Source organism: Heloderma suspectum, chromosome 1 (genome assembly GCF_057233095.1).
Source record: "Heloderma suspectum isolate Gila_16-S chromosome 1, 16-S_ref, whole genome shotgun sequence".
In the NCBI taxonomy this organism is placed as follows: Eukaryota; Metazoa; Chordata; class Lepidosauria; order Squamata; family Helodermatidae; genus Heloderma; species Heloderma suspectum.
This window is the reverse complement of record NC_139458.1, coordinates 239,315,820-239,330,990: the sequence shown is the minus strand read 5'-3', so window position 1 is coordinate 239,330,990 and position 15,171 is coordinate 239,315,820. Positions and strand designations below refer to the sequence as shown.

The following is a 15,171-nucleotide window of genomic DNA, read 5'->3' as shown; positions in this document are numbered from 1 at the left end:
TTTCAGGTAAAATACCCCAAACGGTAGAGATTTTAGAAAAAGTCTTGTTAAATACCGGTAAGTGCCTTGCATTTCATCTGTTTGTATTGCAGCATCATCACACAGTGCGCAGAAATAATGGTAACTTCTGCGACAGTTTTTTATCTCGCAGCCAACAGTGGCTCCTTTCTTGCGACAGAAATTGCACATCTGCAACAAAAGACATTGTGACCATTTCTAGAGGGTAGATGAGCTAGTAAACTGCAGCAAAAACAACAAAAAGCCTTGTGGCACCTTAAAGACTAAAACAAATATTCTGGCGTAAGCTTTCATGGCGCAGGTTTTCGTGCATCTGATGAAGTGTGCTTTAGTTCATGAAAGCTTATGCCAGAAAAATGGGATTGTGAGGCTTCACGCAAATGTATACCATATTGGGTTGGTTCATCTATCACAGTCCCAGCCTTCTAAACCTTGGTTTAGGAAGCTGGGAACAAGCATCATGCCCACGCATTTCTCCCTCGCAACCATGCAAGCTGGCCTCCGAGATCAGGAACTCAACCTCAGAGAGGGGGGAAAGGGGGCATATCAGTGGGCAGGGAGGGGAGAAGTCTAGTGAGGCAAGGATATGAACTATCCTGAACCTCTGCCAGCCTCCCCCGCTGAAACACCTTTGCTAGATGGGAAAAAAGCCCATCTAGCGAAAATGCAGGGCAGGAGGACCAGGAGAGAAAGATCGCCTCCACTGCTTCTCCCACCTTGCATAGGATGATCATAAGCCAAGTTTGGGAGCTTCCAGTCATCGAAGGTGCAATCAATAGGATTGTGACCTAAGCCACAATGGGCCCATCACTTCCAGATAGTTAGATTTGCTATTGTAAAAGGATTGTTAAATGTTAAACTGGTAAATGTGCTTAATTGCTGTTTGCGATGAGAGCCTTTCTAACTGGAGCTCCCTGAAGATGTGTGTATTCCATTTCAATCCAATAAACACTAATCCTCTATAGAGAGGCATTAACTGATGAAGCTGAAATGCTTCATAGCACAATCTCAGATTACGTGGCCCTAGGCTGCCTTTTCATTTTTTCTGTGAATGGTTTTCTGGTTGCATCTAGCCTTTTTACTCTCCAATGTAGGAGAGACTGTTTGCTACTACTAAACGTTTGCCTGGATTTACTTATCTGGGATTGAAATTTGGATTGCTTGAAATAAAACATTAAATTTGAGGTGACACCATTTTTACAGCTTTGATTCTTTTAAACCATGATAATTTAAGGGCCTGCAATTCCTGAATATATTGGGCAATACTTCCCATCGAATGATGTTTATTGATGATATTGAATGAGGTTGTTATGCGTATCTGTTAATTCCTAGATACATCCATGGTACTTTAACTCAAGTAAACTGTTATTTCTTAATGCATCTTGCCTACAATTAACTACATTACGGCCTAAGATTTTTGTCTTATCACCTTGTTAAATTCACCTTGAACATGGATAACATTTCCACCTTATTTTGAATTTCTGTGACTGATGACTCTGGGTTAGACAGGAATATGGCAACATCATTTTATCTTTGCTGTTCACCACTCCAAAATCTTTTGATGTGGAGCGGTATATAAATATTGTAAATAAATGAACTGTAAATAAATAAATAATATGTAAATAGGTCAATTTTATGGCTCTCATTGTTACTAATTATTTTCTCAATTCTATTATGCCTGTGCATTTAAGGGTAACAAAAGGGAATTCATGCTTTTCCCTCAAAGTGGGAGGGAATCCAGACCATTTGTTCGTATTGTTGCTTCCTGATTGGAGATCCAATTAAGAGGCAACTGAAAATGGTATGAATATGAAAAGAAATATTTTAACCCATTCTGTATAACGAGTTATAGACATCTCCTGTTATAGACATTTAAGGTGTAATCCTACGCATGTTTAGACAGAAAAGAAGTCCTACAACTCCCAGCATCCTTCAGCCAGCATGGCTGGTTGAGGGATGCTAGGAGTTGTAGGACTTCTTTTCTGTCTAAACATGCCTAGGATTGCACCCTTAATTGTAAAAACATGAAGAGTAAGTGTCTCACCAGCCTCTTTCCTCTCTTTATTTCACTCATTACTGAAGTCACATCAAACCTTATATCAAGATTCTCAGGGTTATGTTCTTCGGATTCCACAAATCCTGAGGAATATAACTAGAAATAAAATTTAGAAATAAGACAAGATTAAAAAAACAAAAAACAAACAGGAGATGCCAAAATGAAACAATAAGGAACAAAAACAAGGATTGTCAGGAGACAATTCAGTGTTCTCTCATCAATTTGCACAATGTCAGGCGTTTCTTCTGTGTGCTTACAAATAATAGCCATTCTAAACTATGCATATTCCTGCATTTAACCATTTCTGTTCCATAATGCGCACAAGATCTGCTTGCTGTTCCACCTTTCTAGAAGATAACTGGCCAAGAATCGTTCAAGACTCTTTACCCAAAACTGAAGTGAAGCAGCAGAAAAGAATAGGGTATTTTATTTGTAATATTTATATACCACTGAATATAATAAAATCCCTAAGCGGTCCACATATAAATATTAGAATCACATTTAAAATACAATATTAAAAACACAACATTATAAACAATTCTAATTACAATAAGAGCAATACATGGTGCAGTAAAATGGATCAGCATGATTAATTTAATTACAACCCAGGGAAAGCCTGGGTGAACAAGCATGTTTTCAGGAGGCGTTTGAATGATGCTACATTTTCTGCCTCCCAAACTGCACAATGGAGGATTTTCCAAAGGGTGGGTGCCACTACTGAGAAGGCCCACCATCAGGGTATTGCATGGCGACATTCTGGTAGTTTCGGGATGACCAGCAATGGCCCATCGCACTTCACCCTTCCATAGCGCAGCAAGGGCCTTGATAGAATCACTGGTGGCTCCCTGAAGGGGCAGCCCAATGGGGTCAGCCCTGCCACTCACAGCAGGACTGGTTCTTTACGAGCCCTTTCCCAGAGCTGGTCCAGTCACAGGTGAGACTCTAGCCCAGTCCAACCACAGCACAGTCCCCAGCTGCAAACACTCACTAGTGTAGTGTAGTGGCAAGACTGTTGGACTAGGAGCTGGGAGATCCGGGTACTAGTCCCCACTCGGCCATGGAAGCTCACTGGGTGACTTTGGGCCAGTCACAGACTCTCAGCCCAACCCACCTCACAGGGTTGTTGTTGTGAGGATAAAATGGAGAGGAGGAGGATAATGTAAGCTGCCTTGGGTTCCTTGCAAGAGGAAAAAAGGCGGGGTATAAATGCAATCAATCAATCAATCAATCAAGCTACAATACAATACAAGCAAGCAGAGCTAAGAAAGAAAAAACAAGATGGCATTCCTGGTAGGCGGTGATAGCAGATGAGGCAGAGGGCTTGATGTTTCCTGTAGCCAGTCAGCCCCACTCCACCAGTTGTTCTTCTGTACTACTCCCAGGATAGTCAACCCTGCTCACAAAGGAGCCCTTTCATCCATTTATTCTTCCTTTGGAATCTATGTCCAGGTTTGGACGATCAGCGGGGGAAACAATGCTGTGTCAATTGTTGCCCCCACCCCCGCATGCCCATTGTGCAAGCGGGATTACCCTAATTATCCATGCTGTGTCATGGGTTACCTCATCGTCCGAACCCAGGCTTGGTGCTTTTTTACCTGCCCTACAAACCATGGCTTGCAAGTTGTAGGGTGGGTAAAAATGTACTATGTCCATGCCACACACTGCGTTTGGATGACATGGCAATCCGGGATACAGTGTGGATAATTAGGGTGATCCCAGTTGCATGATCAGAGCACGTGGGGGTGGCAGAAACAACTGACAATGCATTGTTTCCCCCACTGATAGTCTGAACAACCCCTACTCAGGCAATGTAAGGGGAGAAAGAGCTACCTTATGCTTAGCCATACGCAATAGTCCATTGCCTCTCCTCCTCAGTTTTTCCTCTCAAGCATACATGGAAAATAATCAAACCATTCACTTTCAGGAGCTCAATTCTCCTCCCTCCTTTCTGTCTTTTAAAGCCTCATAGCAAATTCAAACAACCTTTGGGAACTCTGCTAGAATTCAATTTCCCTCTCAGCTACCACTGTAAGATACCTATTGAATAGTACACCTAACACCTCTAGGGACACAAACCTTTACCCATGTCTGAGCTCTTTGGTTATGCAGAATGCCCCTCCTGGTCTCTCTAGACTTTTGTATCAACAGGTACTTGATAGTGCAAAACAGATTAATGGCTTGTGATGGCTGGTGCTCCTCTAACCAATGGAATTTGTGTAACATCCTACCTGTCTGGATAAGACCTGAAGGAGCAGTTTTTGCAATTTTCACTGCAATTGGGAGGACAAAGCATGCAATTTGGAACTCATGGAAAAAGCTGCTAAGAGGGTTTTGGTTGGCGGAAGCAGCTTCTGAATACAAAGAAGCAGGGCTGATGGTGCATTGGTTGCCTACATGCTTCACATCTGTTTAACTTGCATATCTGTACATTGTTTCTAACAAAAGCGATCATGAGTACAGTCACTTCTCACTCTAGAGCATCCTACTTTTCAGGGAAGTGTGGTGAGTGCAACAATATATAATTGTGCTACTAAACTACAGGAGTGCTAATGTGTCCTGTAAAAAAGAAAAGATGACTAACATCAGCCAGATTCACTGTTCTAAACATCGAATGTTTCTGAAGCCTTTACTGATTTGTGGGTGGGGTGTTTGCATTTTAGGGCCAAAACACAGAGTTGCTAACCTATAACCCTTTCTCTTTGAGTTAGTTCTTTATGAAGCTGCAACTATACATATGGAAATGCATCCTGTGTGCAGACCACAGACAGGACTTTCTAAAAAGCTCTGGAGGATTAAGAGTGTTGTCTCCCTGATTTGCACCCAAGTGCAGAGTACTTTCCACTCATTTCCGTCTACTGACTACTACAGAGAAGGAGATTTCCAACAATGATCCTCTGGACAATCTCTTACTGAGGGGGATGGGGGGCAGGGTGTGTTGTCTGCAGCGCAACTACTTGCAGAACAATAATTAGCTGTGTCCCTATTAGCTGTGTCCCACTCCCAGGGTGGCAGCTCCTTTGCTGTCATGGAAAATGCAGGTCTAGGGGACGGTGGGTGTCATTCTGAGGAAGAGGGAAATGCTCCCTTAGAAAGGACCCATTCCTCAGAAGATGAACAAGTATCCTCTCGCACCGAGGATGTGCCTCTGGGGGGAGGGGGGCTTGTGGTAGTGGAAGACTCGAACATTAGACAGATAGACAGCTGGGTTTGTGATGGGTGTGTAGACTGCATGGTGAATTGCCTGCCTGGTGAGAAGGTTGTGGATATCACGCGCCATCTAGATAGCCTGGTAGATAGTGCTGGGGTGGAGTCAGTGGTCGTGATCCATGTTGGTACCAACAATGTGGGGAAGTGTCGCGAGGTCCTGGAAGCCAAATTTACGTTGTTAGGTAGGAGGTTGAAATCCAGGACCACCAAAGTGGCTTTCTCTGAAATGCTACCTGTTCCACGCGCAGGGCCACATAGACAGCCAAAGCCGAGGAGTCTCAATGCATGGATGAGATGGTGGTGCAAGGAGGAGGGGTTCAGATTCATTAGGCACTGGGGAATGTTTTGGGACAAGCTGGGCCTGTACAAGAGAGACAGACTCCACTTGAGCCAAAATGGAACCAGATGTTTGCTGGCGCTAAACATAAAAAGTGTGGCAGAGCAAGCATCTGGTTTGGGTTGAACCATCCCAAAGGGATGAAGATCTTTAGGTTAAAGATTTATACAATCTGAAGAGAAACCAGAGTATACATGTTTTGCTATTTTTTTTGCTATTTTCAACTTTGCGAGATAAATCTGATTTGCCTGCTACAGAGGAATGGCAGTATTTGCAGTTGAAACATTTGTTAGTATCTAGATTCGGTCCTGCTGCTTTTACTGCCTTGGAATCTCCTTTGCTATTGGAAAAACATTTTGAAACTGACCAGTTATATGGACCTAGGATTCATGTTTACAAATACTTATTATCAGTTAATAAATATGACACAGCAGGAATGGGACAGGGAATTGGAATGTCCTCTTTTATCTAATCAATGGACCGCTATTTTGGCATCTGTATCGGATATCTCTATGGATCTTCGCTTATGCCTTATTCAGCAAAAACGTTTGTTTCAGGTCTATTGGACATCACAACATCTCTTTAATAAAGGTTTGTCAAACTTAGCTGATTGTGGAGGTGTAATGCAGTCAATGCTTCTCTTATTCATATGGTTTGGAAATGCCCGACTTTTGGGAGGAAGTTATTATATGGATAAATTTTGTATTGGAAAGCTCTTGAATATTTACTGATATAACTGTTAAATTACTTACCTGCTTTTTCGAAAGTAACACGTGATCAGCGTAAATGGATTTTCGTGCTCTTTTGGTTGCTAAAAGTCCGATATTATGGTACTGGAAGGATAAAAGCTCACTGCCTACAGTGCAATGGATTGAAGACTTAACAACGCTAGCAACATTTGAAAGAGTGGTATATAGGCATAACTTGCAAATGGAGTTATATTTGGATATCTGATCTGCTTTTACTGAAGTTTATGTGTAACCTATTGTTTCTTTCTTTATTTTTCTTCCTAGAATATTGTAATATTTGAAACGGGGGATTTTAGAATATGTTGTTATATTTTTAATTTTGTTTGTTTGTTCATTATGTTTATTTTGTTTGCTTTGTTTTGTTAAAACTCACAATAAAAAATTGGGAAAAAAGGGATGAATATGAAAATGTTTTTGATTGCCCAAATGTAGAAGGAGAGGAAATAGGCCAGGAGTACAAGGTAGAACATAATACCCAATCAAAGGCGCCAATGTCCCATAGCAAAAGCAGCATATGCCAGAGGCATCTGGGGAGGGACACCGTGTTTAGGTGTTTCTATGCAAATGCTAGAAGCCTCTGAGCCAAAATGGGAGAGTTGGAGTGGATATAGTGAGCATTACAGAAACCTGGTGGAGCGGACAGAACAAGTGGGATACAGTCATCTCTGGATATAAACTCTATAGGAAGGACAGAGAAGGGCGTACTGGGGGAAGTGTTGCCCTGTACATCAAAGAGGACATAGCGTCAAGCGGAGTAGAACACCTTAGTGGGGTAGGCTCTTCCACAGAAGCGTCGTGGGTGACAATACAAGGCTCCAAAACTAATTTAGTGTTAGGAACATGCTATCATTCCCCAGACCAGAATGTTCAGAGTGTTTTTGAGATGGAAAACGAAATCAGGGAGACTTCCAAACAAAGAAGTGTTGTAATAATGGGCAACTTCAATTTCCCCCACATTGATTGGATAAATGCATGTTCCAGCCACAGCAAAGAGGTTAAATTTCTCAATGCCCTAAACAATTGTGCCCTAGGAAAGTTGGACATGGAACTGATCAGAGGGGAGGCGACCTTGGACTTAATCCTAAGTGGTGTCACCCAAGACCTAGTATGAGATGTAAATGTTGTTGAACCACCTGGAAACAGTGATCACAATGCTATCAGATTTAATATATATTTAGGTGGAAAATTGCCCTGGAAGTCCCAACACAGTCACATTTGATTTCAAAAGGGGAAGCTTCTCTAAAACAAGGGAACTGGTGAAAAGGAAATTCAAAGGTGTTTCCCGCCTCCCAGCTGAGCAGAGCAAAGCAGAGGAAGCTGCTCCAGCTGGTCTAGGTGCTATAGAAGCAAGCAAGCTCCCAGAGAGTGAGCGATCAGAGCGTGCAAACAGGGGGAGCAAACAGGAGTTGGCCAGGGGAGTCGCAGTGGAAGAAAAGATAAAGGAGACAAAGCAGACAAAGCAGACAAAGGCAAAGAGCTGAGCAGAGCAGAGGAAGCTGCTCCAGCTGGTCTAGGGTCTATAGAAGCAAGCAAGCTCCCAGAGAGCAAGCGATTAGAACGAGCGAACAGGGGGAGCAAACAGGAGTTGGCCAGGGGAATCTGGCAGGTGAAGTCAAGGGGGAGGCCCCTAACATTAAAAAAAAAACATTTTTTTCATTTTTAAAATTTATTTTTCTTGTAACACACACTTCCACACCAGTGGGACTCTGTTTTTAACCTCCAGTGAGTACAGGACCAGGCACAGGCTACTCTAGAACAATCAGAAAACTAGACACAAAAAGGAAAAGAGACTATGAAAGGACAAGACTTTCTAGTGGTGGTGACCTGCAAGGTATGTGCAATGTTTGTTTTCTTTCCTGAGAACAACATGGCTTACACGTGCAACAAGTGCAAGTTGATCACGCTGCTGGAAGAAAAAGTAAGAGGACTGGAGTGGCAACTGACCACCTTCCAGGGAATAAGAGAACACGAAGAGTTCTTGGACAGAACGGTGGAACTACAGCAGCAAAGCAAAGAACAGAAGCTAGAAGAGCAACAGCAAGCTGAGGAAGAAGAGGAAAATGCTGAGGTGATGAAAAATGCAGTAAAGGATACTCCTTGGAAAAGGGTGACAGGAGCAGAAGAACTAGAAGCCACTCTGCACCAATGGAAGCAGTGGAGCTAAGGAACCATTTCCAGGTACTTGTGGATGAGACTGGAGGACAGCCTGCAGAGGAAGAATTACAGGGGAACCTTCATGAGAGCGAGCAAGAGGCTAAAGGTCAGTCAAGCAGAGGCAATGAAACCAAGGCCTACAACAAGAAGAAGAGGAGGAGTGGTGGGAGACTCCTTGCTGCGTGGGATCAAGACCCAAGTATGTTGTGAAGACCCGTGGACTCGCCAGGTATGCTGTCTCCTGGGAGGACAGATTAGAGATGTGACTGAAGGGTTGCCTGCACTTATAAAGCCCACTGACAGGTATCCCTTTCTTTTCATCCATGTGGGAACAAATGATACCGCCAAGCGGAGCTACGAAGAAAGCACGTCAGGCTTTGAAGCTTTGGGCAGGAAACACAAGAACTTTGGGGACCAGATAGTTTTTTCATCCATCCTTCCAGTAGTTAGAAGAGGGATAGAAAGGGAATACTCCAGACGAATGACTGGTTATGAAGGTGGTGCTGACGAGAGAGGAATTCAAAGGGTAAAGACAAATTAAAGAAAACAGACAGATCTAGTTTGTGATTTAATCCCGTTTTTAAATAACTGCCTCGTTATTTTGTTATCTTAGAACAATAGTGACATCACTCTCTTGGAGTTCTTGAAGTACTCCAATCGCTGGTGAGGTGAAGTGGGGGAAGAACACTGGAACGTTGCCCATCTGGGTATTTCAAGGTGTTGCTTGAAAGAACAATCCCTGCCAGTCCCAGAATTACAAGGGAAGATGCACTCCCTATGCTTTTTGTGGCTTAACATCACCACCACCCCAGCCCCGTAAACATGCATAGGATTGAGCTGTTAATGCTGGTAGGTGGAAGCACCATAAAACCCTATGCTTTCACCCACTAAGGCTGGAAAAATGCTAAAAAGGAACATAAGGGAAAAGGATTGGTGGCTAACTTCCACATTATGAGGCTAGCTATCCCAAATTTCATCCATGCTCATGGTGTGTTAAGCCTTTTTGGGGTCATCCCTGTTAGGAAATACCTGCAGCCTGATAAAAAACAATTTAGGGCTCAATCCTATCTGGATGCCCGTCAGCCTCTGAACTTGGAGGCGGATGGGCATCCTATGCAGGGTGGGAGGAGTGTGGAGGTGAGCATTGCCTTGGTGCTCCTCTCACCCTGCATTTTCGCTAGATGGATGATTTTGCCTGTCTAGCTGGGGCTCTGCAGAGTGGGAGGGCAGGAGGCTGTGGTGACCATGGGATTCTTCGTAAGCTGGCTGCCCCAGTCTCCCCACCACACAACAGCCCCTTTCCCCTCCTCTATGAGCTAGCGTTTGCAAGCTCACAGAGGCAGCTGGCATGGTTCTCTCCATGCTGGCTGCAAGGGGGAGGGGAGCTTGGACTCCTGGGTCCCAGGTTGGAGCGCTGTCTCTGGCCTCGGATCCACGAATCCGAAAAATCCTATCTCCCCACCCCACCCCCGATGCTGTCTAGGGACCATAGGATTGCTCTCTTAGAAATATAGGAGTTCCCTGTAGCTAGATTTACACAGTAGTTGTCAGGGTGGACACCGAGCCCATAGAATGCCAGAGTAGTTCTGATTCTGAGGAAGAGGAGTTGCTCTGGGGAGAGGAGCGCGCTCCACTTTCTCAGGGCCAACAGCTGACGGAGATTCCTCCCACCAGCATTCCTAGCTTAGATAGCAGTCCAGGGAGTGACAAAGCGCAGATAGCAGACTTGGTGGACGCGCGACGCCGACGCAGAGAGCGGCGCCAAATGGAGGGCGCAGAAAGGAAGCGTAGTGCCCGGTTGGCGCGCAAACAATGGCTGCGCCCAGAGGATCCAAGGGAAAAGGGGAGGGACTCTCCCTAGTCCTTAGGTTCAGGGGTCTGCCAGTAATTCCCTTTCAAACGGGGACCAACTGTTCCAACTTAGGGCATAGGTACTGTGCTGCTCAGATCTAGTTGCAAACGGTAGAGTTGTTAAGTTATAAAAGAAAAATAAAGCTTTGAAAGGAATCCCTTTGTCTGTGTCTGAACTTGGCTACTGGATTAGACTGAGAGAGGCCTCCAAGGAGCCCTTGACAGTAGTGTGCCAACCAAAAACAAAAGGCAGCAGCAAAGACCTTTCTAACTCAGGTATTGTTAATATTTTTTCTGTGTTTATAAACCTTAAAAAATTACCTTGATAAAGGTGTGCAGATAAAGTTCAGCATCATTATATTATATATTGCAGGAAGCAGGGCTGTGGCTGAGAAGTCTGGGTTACTTACACAAGTCCTGGAAGGAGCCCAGTATTGTTATTCCTATTTTGCAGAGGATATGTGTGTGTGTGCACTGAGTACTGTATGACAATCTGCAGCATGGTCCAGTGTTGCTGTTTTAAGGAAATGCAGATGGGGCTGTGAAATTGATTGTAGCAGCAGTGCAGTTTATTAAGGGTTAGACTGGGTTGTAGTAATATGTATATACATATGCAGCTTTAAGAGAACCTGCTATTTTTAGCTTTTGCAGGATGCCCAAGTGGAGCCTCTCCCCATCTCTCTTGTAGCGTTGGCCTTGGAGCTGAGACAGTGTGCCACACAGCTCCACAGTGCTTTCTCATGTATTGCAGAAATAAAGAAACCTCTTGTGACAGTACCTGAACCTATTGTGTGTTGCCTGTGGAGTCTAGCAGTGGGTTGCAAGCTGATCCGGTCACACCCTGCTCCAACAATATCAACCATGCTCTTCAACCCTGTAATGGCCTTTGGCCCAAAGGGAGTCATGGAAAGAACTGAGGGTTTCAGCTGTGAGTGGAAAGACATTGTTCAGATATCAGGTCTACCCACTGAGAAACAACAGAGGGGTAGACCCAGTAGACACATTTCTCAGAGGCGAGATTTACCTATCTTGGCGACCGGACTTTATCACTGCTCAGTCACCAGATCTACCAGAAATGGTAGACCTCTTTTCTGATGCTATTAGGGCTTTTAAAAAAAGGGGAACCATGCACAAAACATACAGTTCAAGGAAAAATATGCAGTTCCAAAAGAACATTGCTGTAGTTCACACTTCAAGCTATACAAAAGTTGTGTTGCTAGCTGATGTAAAAAGTGGCTGGTAACAATGTGAAAAGTAAAATGAGCAGTCCAGGCTCCTTTAGCACCCTAAAACCTGATAAAGCATGTCCATTTCTCCTTCCACTGCTAAGAACACTTGCACAGACTCCACTGCTACTGTCTAGAGCTGTGTTCTCCAAACTGGTGGCCTTCAGATGTTTTGGACTTCAACTCAAATCAGTCCCAGCCAGCATGGCCAATGGTCAGGAATGCTGGGAGCTGCTGTCTAAAACTTATGGAAAGCACCAGGTTGAGGAAGACTGGTGAACACTCTCTAGAACCAAGGTAAAGGAAATCATTCCAGGACGAGTCCTGTGGAATTGTCAATGTTAAGATAAGGGCAGTAATGCGATAAAATATACAATACGATATTCTTAAGACAGCTATACTGTGTTGTGCATTTGGCTGTTTTTTTTCATGTTCCTATGGGATTTCTTTTATCCCTCATCCCAAATGAGGGATAAAACACACAGACACGCAGCTCTACCTCTCGTTCAAATCTTCACCAAGGTTGGCCATAGAATCCCTGTCCAAATGTCTGGAGACGGTGAGTGGCTGGATGGGGAGGAATAAGCTGAAGCTGAACCCTGACAAGACCAAGGTACTTTTGCTGGGAGACAAGAGGAGGCTGGGGGATGTTGACCTGGGGTTGAATGGGGTACGGCTACCCTTGAAAGACCAGGTCCGCAGCCTGGGGGTCATTTTGGACTCCCAGCTGTCCATGGAGGCTCAGGTGTCAGCTGTGAGCTGGACAGTGCTGTATCAACTCCATCTGAAACGGCAGCTGCGCCCCTTCCTTCCCGACCATCTGCTCCCATCGGTAGTACATGCCCTGGTCTCCTCTCGTTTAGACTACTGTAATGTGCTCTACGTGGGGTTACCCTTGAAGCTGTAGCTGGTACAGAACGCGGCGGCTCGCCTGATTAAAGGCAGCCGCTGGCGAGATCACATCACTCCAGTGCTGAAGGAGTTGCACTGGTTACCAGTTGTTTTCCGGGCCAAATTCAAGGTGTTGTTTTTGACCTTTAAAACCCTATATGGTTCTGGGCCAGCCTATCTTAAGGAGCGCCTCCAGCAACACCAGACAGGCCGCTTAACAAGATCAGCCTCGGATGGCCTTCTCTCTGTCCATCAGCCAGGACAGCTAGGCTGGTGGGGACGAGGGAGAGGGCCTTTTCTGTGGTGGCCCCCACTCTGTGGAACTCCCTCCCTAGGGAACTCCGCCATGCCCCCTCTTTAATGAGCTTCCGTCGTGCATTAAAAACGTGGTTGTTCAGGCAGGCATTTGGGGTGGGTTAGGGTATTTTAGAAAATGTTTTTACTGTAGAATTTTATTGTTTTAAACTGTTTTATTGTATGCTGTACATCGCCCAGAGTGGCTGGGTAACCAGCCAGATGGGTGATTAATAAATTTAATCATAAATAAATAAATAAGCGTTTGTTGGAGTTCATGATGTTTCTTCAATATAACCCCCTTCTGCATTAGTGCTGTTCAATTCCCATTTTTCCAGCCTGAATATCTACATTGTCCCTTGTATCAGTTGGACCTCTAATTACATGCATAGTTAATTCTAAATAGTTATCTTGTCTCTTTAACGTGTAACTCCATGTTATTGCAGCTGACCGTGATTAGACTGTATACACGCTTCGCTGTGGCATTCTTTTTCACACAGCCATGGACCACCTCCCACACATACTTATCTTCTATGAGGAACAAGACTGTTCTAGCAACATACCTAGTAAGACTAAATCTCCTGACTGTTAAAATCTAGTAGTTTTTACGATACCAAGACAAGTTTTTTAAATACCTGCCTCATTATTTAGTTATCTTAGGGCAACAGTGACATCACTGTCTCGGAGTTCTTGAAGTACTCCAATCAATTGCTTAAAAAATATTTTCTCAAGTTCTCAGGTATTAATTTTGGCATTAGTAAATGTTATTATTATCTCCATTGGGCTCTTGTGAGAGTCATCTTCGCCTTTTATCTTGTTTCTTTAGAACAGGATGTGTGTTTGAAAGGAACACGGTACAACAATATAGTGATTATTCTTTAACAAAAAACTCCCTCTTCTGAAGTACAGAAACGACCATAAATTCCAGAGTAGTTGTCATCACTCTTGAATTATATTTTATTCTCTATCTAGGCGTATATGAATATATGTGCTATTGTTAATACCAAGAACCATTTTGAATTGTATCACTTGCAAGACTACTCATTGCTGCTTATTATTGCTTATGATCATTTTCATCTGTTTAACAGTATTACTTTTGAATGAATTTATACTTTTATCTCAATTTTTCCTATTATTAATACTAGGAGACAGTTTGCAGTGTAAGTACTTTCAAGGGATACTTCTACCTGTCATAATCTGCCATCTGTAATATATTTCAATCATATTTTTATTGTCACATTGAGGGTCCATTGATTTGTTTGGTGTTGTTCCCTGAAGGCTTTCCTCCTTCTTGCTTTTGCTTCTCCCTTTACAACAGTGGTGGGAAGCCCTGGCCCATGGGCTGGATCTGGCCCATCAGGCCTCTTTACCTGGCTGGCGAAACTCTCCTGGCCAGGCCATGCTTTCTGCCCTTTCCCCGCGTTTCTGGACTGCCCCTGAAGCCTGCGGTCTTTCTCAGAATTCATTGTTCTTCTCCAATACCTTTTGGAGCTGTTTGTTTTGGAAATGTGCATAGCTCTTCACTTGTTGCTGAAGCTGTTACTGAGGTGCATTTGCTGCTGTTCAGTCACAGGTAAACTTTCTCCCTGCTGAAGGTCAGACTCAGTCACAACTAAACTTTGGAGAGTTGTGGATGATTTCTGTATGGTGGTAATATGGAGATCTGAAAGTGAAAGTGAGATTGGTTTGCTGGCTTTGATTTGGGGATGCTATTTCAGTGGGGGATTGTATTTCCTTTTAGTTGGCTGAGGTCTATATGGATCTTTTCTGCGTGGGGGGCTGCAGAGATCTAAAAGTACAATTTTTAGTGTGGTTTGCTGGCTTGGATTTTGGGATACTATCATGCTATTTGGGGGGGACTGTATTTCTTTTGATTGGCTGAGTACTGTATGTTTGCTGCTGCAGAGAAGTTTAAAGCTGCAATCCTATGCACACTAATATGGAAATAAGCTTCACTGAATTCAATGGTACTTATTTCTGAGTAGACATGCATAGGCTGAATGTTGGATTATGGCATGGCTGGAAGGGGAGCAGACACTACTATCAGCCTAAAATATGTAAGAGTCACATTTGTTGGCACCAACCTACTTCACCACTGGCCCCACCTACGGTTGGAATGTGACCCCCATGCCCTTTCCTACATTGGAATTTAGCCTTTGGGCTGAAAAGGGTTCCCTAGTCCTGCTTTACAACTTACAAAAATACAGGCCTTCCTCACTGTCCACTTGGCAAATCTCTGATTAAACCAGCTTTCACTTTGACCACTGCATTATTTATGCTATGGAGACGCACAGGGTTCCATCTTGTCACCCATGCTGTTTAATATCTAGATTAAACTACTGATTGAGGTCATCTGGAGCCAGTACATGGATGACATACAGCTCTTCT

The 15,171-nt window shown here is 43.9% G+C and overlaps 1 protein-coding gene across 5 annotated transcripts in view; it reads right to left on the bottom strand.

The window, feature by feature from the left end:
* The window catches only part of PHF11 (PHD finger protein 11), a 92,714-nt gene that overhangs the window by 59,744 nt on the left and 17,799 nt on the right, over positions 1-15,171 (bottom strand). For all 5 annotated transcript variants that reach the window (XM_084821430.1, XM_084821446.1, XM_084821416.1 and 2 more), the window contains 2 exons: positions 2,063-2,170; positions 56-189 (listed from right to left, as the gene is read on the bottom strand). In XM_084821430.1, the coding sequence (XP_084677556.1) occupies positions 56-189; positions 2,063-2,170 (242 nt within the window). The remainder of the gene's footprint in view (positions 1-55; positions 190-2,062; positions 2,171-15,171) is intronic.